The 6000-nt window shown below is 41.3% G+C and overlaps 1 protein-coding gene across 5 annotated transcripts in view; it reads left to right on the top strand.

The window, feature by feature from the left end:
* Positions 1-6000, top strand: part of SLC1A1 (solute carrier family 1 (neuronal/epithelial high affinity glutamate transporter, system Xag), member 1) — a 37135-nt gene that overhangs the window by 17400 nt on the left and 13735 nt on the right. For all 5 annotated transcript variants that reach the window (XM_015566888.1, XM_015566889.1, XM_015566885.1 and 2 more), the window contains exons 5-6: positions 1372-1470; positions 4659-4843. In XM_015566888.1, coding sequence (XP_015422374.1) covers positions 1372-1470; positions 4659-4843 — 284 coding nt within the window. The remainder of the gene's footprint in view (positions 1-1371; positions 1471-4658; positions 4844-6000) is intronic.

Consider the following 6000-nt stretch of genomic DNA (forward strand, 5'->3'; position numbering starts at 1 on the left):
GGAATGGAGGAATTTCAGGTGCCTCCTCTGTACTGTATCCCTGGTCTTTTGGTCACAGTGACGTAAGTGCCTATTGTAGCTTATTCCGCTCCCATTTCCTTTATGTTCTCCACTCCCCCCCGCCCCCCAAAAGGGGCTCAAACGGAGCGAATCAGAAAAAAATGTCAAACAATGAATGTTTTGTTTTCTTTTTTAAAATTTTCTCTTTATTGTTGAAAGTATTATAGATGTCCCTTTTTTTCCTCATTGACCCCCTCTACCCTGCCAATGAATGTTTTAGAACATGGCTTCTCATACCCATTTTTGTAGAACCACATTGTACTATATTTGTGAATAGATTTAGACTGTGGGGAGATGCCATGCAGTGGAAAAAGTAGCCTCCATCTCCTCTTTCACTCCTGTGGGCAGATCAGTGTCTGACCCACAAGGTGGCTGGTGTTCCTGGTATTTGGTCTTTTCCTTAATCATTCCCTCCCCATTGCTGACACTCTAAGGCACAATATAACAACGCCATGATATTTTTTTCTCTAGGAAAGTTTAAAAATCTGTCCACTCCATTTTCTTCATGTCTTTTTCTCTCGTTTGTCTATGCACTTAGACAGCTGAGTCTATCGCAAAGTGCTGAATTGATTTACATAAATTATATGCACAGAGACCTCTGTGTATACCAGCAGGAGCGGCAATTAAACTGCTCGCTGCCGAGCTCCAACCACACAGAACCACCTCTATTTCAGGGGTGCCTTTGCGCTTCAGCCACAGTGGTCGCTTGTGAGGTTCTCGGTGTTGGCAGAGCCTGTAGGCGTGGCCTGGTGTGAGGGTATACTAGCTCTTTCTTCAGCCTCTCTGCTGAAGCTCCACAGAACCAGACGGGGCTGAAGGAGGAGTCAACAGAAATCTCATGGAATAGCCCTAAAACAACGTTGATTTTGGAACAATCATATAGTAGTTGATGTTTATTAAAGTCATAGTGACTACATTTATCAAAGTGGTGAGGTTTCTCCCAGGTTATAATAAATAGAATAAAAAATGATGCACAGGATTCCTGAGTCTGTCAAAGCACCTACAAAGAACACCGATAATTTCGTTCACTTTGTTGCTCCATTAATTTGTCCTTTCTTATAAAAGTGAGAGAACACTTTGACATCATTGAATGGTGGCTGTGGGCATCAGAGGGTTGGATTTCTCAATTCCACTTTTGGTTCCAAAGCCTCATAAGAGGTTCTGTCAACACCTGGAGCCAACAGAGGCATCAGAGGTAGAACCTTTCAGTGGTATTTGTTTGCCAAAGTAACTGTATTCCTGTGAGTTAGCCTCAGGTGCTTAAAAAACTTGCTTCATTTGTTTCTTGGGTTTTCTTCTTCTAACGTGCAGTATAAAACCACGCGGAAAGAAGTGAGTCCTCCCAGTGAGCCAGGGATGAATATGACGGGAGCATCTGTCACAGCCGTCATGACAACTGCTGTTGCCAAGGTACTGCTTCCTTCCTTGTTGCCCACGCCCCCTCCCCAGTAGACGGGGCCTGAGATGTGAGTGAGAAGGAGATGGAAGTACAGTCCATCCTCATTATTCATGCATTCCACACTTTATGAATTCACCTACTTGCTAAAATGTATTTGCAACCTCAAAACCAACACTCAGGCGTTTTCGTGTCATTCGCAGACGTGCATGGAGCGGTGAAAAATTTAAGTTGCCCAATGCACATGTGTTCCCAGCAGAGGCTGAACACAGCTCTGCTCTGCCTTCTTGTTTCAGCTCTCATGCTATTAACACGTGTCTTTTCGTGGTGCGCTTATGCCACATTTTCAGTTTTGTACTTTTCATGGTAATTTCACTGTTTAAAATATCCCCCAACCATAGTGCTGAAGTGCTGTCTATGGTTCCTAAATAAAGAGGGCTCCAGTGTGCCTTCCAGAGAATACAGTATGTTAGATACACTTCATTCAGGCATGAGTTCTAGTGTGTGGGTTGTGAATTCAGTGTTAATGAATCAACAGTATATATAGAAATAAGGTCGTCTCTGAACAGAAACATGTATAAAGTAGGTCATATGTGGATGATTTGATGAAAATGGTGTGAACATTGATTCCCAAGAACTTACTCATACATTTTCCCTAGAAACAATGCATTAGTATTCGCTAATTCAGTGTTGGTGACCACTTCATAGAACCTAACTACCAAGAATAATGAGCAGCCATTGAACCAATGGAGGAGAGAGAGCCCTGTTGCCTCTGTATCTCTGCCACTCCGTAGAGCTGAGGTGCGCACCTCTGGGAACTGCTCTCGGTTTGCACGACGATGTAAATGCAGAATGCAGGCCCACAATTTCTTTCTTGAAACTTTCTGCCCAGATGTGATGCAGATCCATGGTTTTCCACGTTAGATGGGCCAGGTGGTGAGTGTACATGTTAAAACACTTCCCTGAAGTAGGACTGGCAACAACACTCTAGAACAGTGGTTCTCAACTTTGGCTGCACATTAGCATCACCTGGGAATCTTTTTTAAAATCCTGATTTCTGGGCCTCACCTCCAAAAATTCTGCTTCTTTGTTATGGGGTGGGGCCACAACATTAGTAACATGGAAACAGAATTTCAGGATTTCAAAAAGATTCCCAGGTGATTCTAATGTGCAGCCAAGGTTGAGAACCACTGCTCTAGAATCAAGCACATCCATAGTCTTGCATCAAATTTATGAATATTCTGCCAAATTACAAGAAATAGACCATACATGGCCTCGTTTCAGTTCGGGTTAGGTTTTGCCACCTAGAGTTTGCTATGAACTCATAGTTAAAATCAATGGGCTTTGAGAGCTTTAGGGATTTCCCTATTGAAGGCTTAAAATGTATGGGCCTGAAGTAATACATTTTTTAGTCCTGTAGTAGGTTTTTTCCTGAATGTTCTCTGCCTTCACACAGGAAGGGAAAATTTAAGGAAAAGATAAATGTTCAGTAGACTTAAGAATTCAGATTAACTAGGCCACCATTGGCTCCCTGCTTCCACCTGCAGAAAGCCTTTACTCCCCAGTTAACCCTTCTGACAGGTCCAGCGCCCCCAGCTCCTCCCTAGTTTCTGGGCTCAGTTCCCAGTGGGCCCCTTCTATCCTATCCTGATCAGCCTCCGTCATTACTCCTTATTCCTGCCTTTGATGTGGTTCCACAAGCATTTTCTGATCACCCTCCCTGAGCCAGGCCCTGCCAAACATTGGATTGCAATAGTGAAAAGACAGATGTGGCATCTGCCCTCGTATGAAGAGCGATGAATATTACAACAGGGAAGAACAGGGTACTCCGGGGCATTCAACAGGATGGCTTAAATTCGTTGGAGAGCCATAAAACATGGGTAGGAATTCTCCAAGCAGGATACAGGATGACTTTTGCCTTGGCTTACCATTTCTTAATGGTAACCTCACAGCCCTCATCCATGTCCCCAGGTTCCATAGGATGCCTATAACTCATAGCTTGGCTGTGCAGTTAATTACACACCATCTTACTGTTTCTTTTCAAAACGAATAAATCTTTCCCCTTTTACTGATGACCTTATGTTGTAGCCACTGCAGTTGGCACACTCCAGCTGCTTGGTAAATGTGTTTGATTAAATCACATCATAATTGAGAAATAATTGGTGCCCCAGGGGCTTGTCAATTTATGTTATGTCCTTATGAAATCTCTCAGTAAATCTCATGCTATTCTTACACAGGATAAAGCAAACAAATGGTTCCTAATAGTAGGAACCTGGTTAACTTTTAAAATATATATATATCCAGGCATGTGCACTGACTGGGAATCAAACCATGACCACCTGGTTCATAGGTTGATGCTCAACCACTGAGCCATGCTGGTCGGGCTGGTTAACTTTTATATCTCCAAAATCCTATTGGTCATTCAAAATTAGAGGCAGTAAAGAATGTTCTTTATTTAAATATGTTTTTATTTATGTTAGAGAGAACGAGAGAGGGAGAGAAAAACATCTATGTGAGAGAAATATCTATTGGCTGCCTCCTGCATCCCCCTACTGGGGATCCAGCCCATAACCTGGGCATGTGCCCTGAGCAGGAATTGAACCAGTGACGTTTTGGTGCATGGGACGATGCTTAACGAACTGAGCCACACCAGCCAGGGCAAGAATGTTCTCATGCTTCATTATCAGGATAAACCAATAAAATGCCCTAAAAATGTCCACACTGGTCAATATTTTCTGTTTCCTGCATTACTAGTTCCTATTCTTTTTATATAGCCTCCAAATATAGTGAGTAGTTAAAATAACCCTGCAAGTACCTTGATTCTGAAGTTCTTACAAAAAATGTAAAACAATGGGGGGAAAGGAGACATATATAATACTTAAAAATGAAATAAAAAATGTAAAACATCCCATAATAAGAAATCTTCAAAAGAAATATTCACATATGGATTTGTTGAGAGATAGAGCAGAAAAAATACTTTAAACTTCAATGGCTAAAGGTGGGGGCAGTAAAAAATGTGATATATACATAGATGGGTTCTCTTTTTTGTATTTTTAGTTATATTTCCCAAAGTATTGTTGACTCTGACTGGTAGATCACTGGTTTATTATGTTTGCCTATTGTATCTTCTCATTTCAATGCCTATGCAGTCTAACAAGATTATAACCATGCATCAATATATTTTCTTGGTTTTGATTCACAGAATGAAACAAAGGAATACAAAGTCGTAGGCATGTATTCAGATGGCATCAATGTCCTCGGCTTGATTGTCTTTTGCCTTGTCTTTGGACTTGTCATTGGAAAAATGGGAGAAAAGGGACAGGTTCTGGTGGATTTCTTCAATGCTCTGACCGATGCAACCATGAAAATCATTCAGATCATTATGTGGTGAGCTAACGCTCATTAATGCCATCTTGCTTCCCCTGAATTAGAACTGTCCCCTCAGAATTAGAACCAAAAGTCTTATGTGTCTCAACTGACTCACCTTAGAAAGGGGAGCCCTGAATATCAAGACACTAACAAGGGTATTGAATCATGCCACATGTTACTTTTTGTCCACTAACAAGGGTCTAGATATCAGCCATTGTGTTTACTGCCAAAGCCCTTGATCATCTTGTACCCAATTAGCATTCATGTAAGAGGTAGCTCTTAAAGGCATGACTTGAAGGGTTTCCCTGCACATCAAAACACAAAGTGCTTTCCTTAGTAGGCCCCATGCATAAGTGATATTCCAGATACTTACAACAGGTACAGCACGAGCACTAACCCATCCAAACGAAAGCTGCTTGAGTACCTGCCCTGTCTCGGAGATGCCGAAAAGTCCACCTTTCCTCAGAGACCTCTGTCCCACTTATCTCATATTGAGTTGATTTAACATTATTTAATCCAAATTATAGACATTGACAGTGATGTAAAAGGTTCAGTTATTTCAGTCACTTAATCCCATTGCACCTCAGCTTAATTATCTATAAAAAAGGGGTAATAAAATCTCCCACTAGGATTGGGAGAAGCACACTAACTGAATTGATGCATATAAAATACTTAAGCCAACACAAGACCTGTCATGAGAGCTCCACAACAGCTATTATGACCACTCCCACTACTAACCCTACTGCTCTTTGCTGATACTACAATCAACCAGCAAAGGTGACCATGGCTAGAAAGAGCCTAGTGACCTTATTTGCAGGATCAAGCTAAAATGAGATAGCAATCGGTAGAATGTATATGTACTGGGAACAAGGAATGGGATATGCAGTAGTTTAATCACACCTTTTTATGTACTTATTTTATTTAATGTATTGGGGTGCATTGGTTAATAAAATTATATAGGTTTCAGGTGTTCAATCAATTCTATAATACATCATCTGCAATTATTTTATGTATTTACCACCCAGTCAAGTTTCCTTCCATCACCATTTATCTTCCCTCTACCCTCTTCTACCTCTCCTCACCTCCCTTTCCATACGGTGATCACCATACTGCTGTTTGTCTATGAAGTTTTGTTGTTTTGCTTAATTCTTTCACCTATTTTTTTCACCCTTCAC

The sequence above is a fragment of the Myotis davidii genome, unplaced genomic scaffold, assembly GCF_000327345.1.
Source record: "Myotis davidii unplaced genomic scaffold, ASM32734v1 scaffold83, whole genome shotgun sequence".
NCBI lineage: Eukaryota > Metazoa > Chordata > Mammalia > Chiroptera > Vespertilionidae > Myotis > Myotis davidii.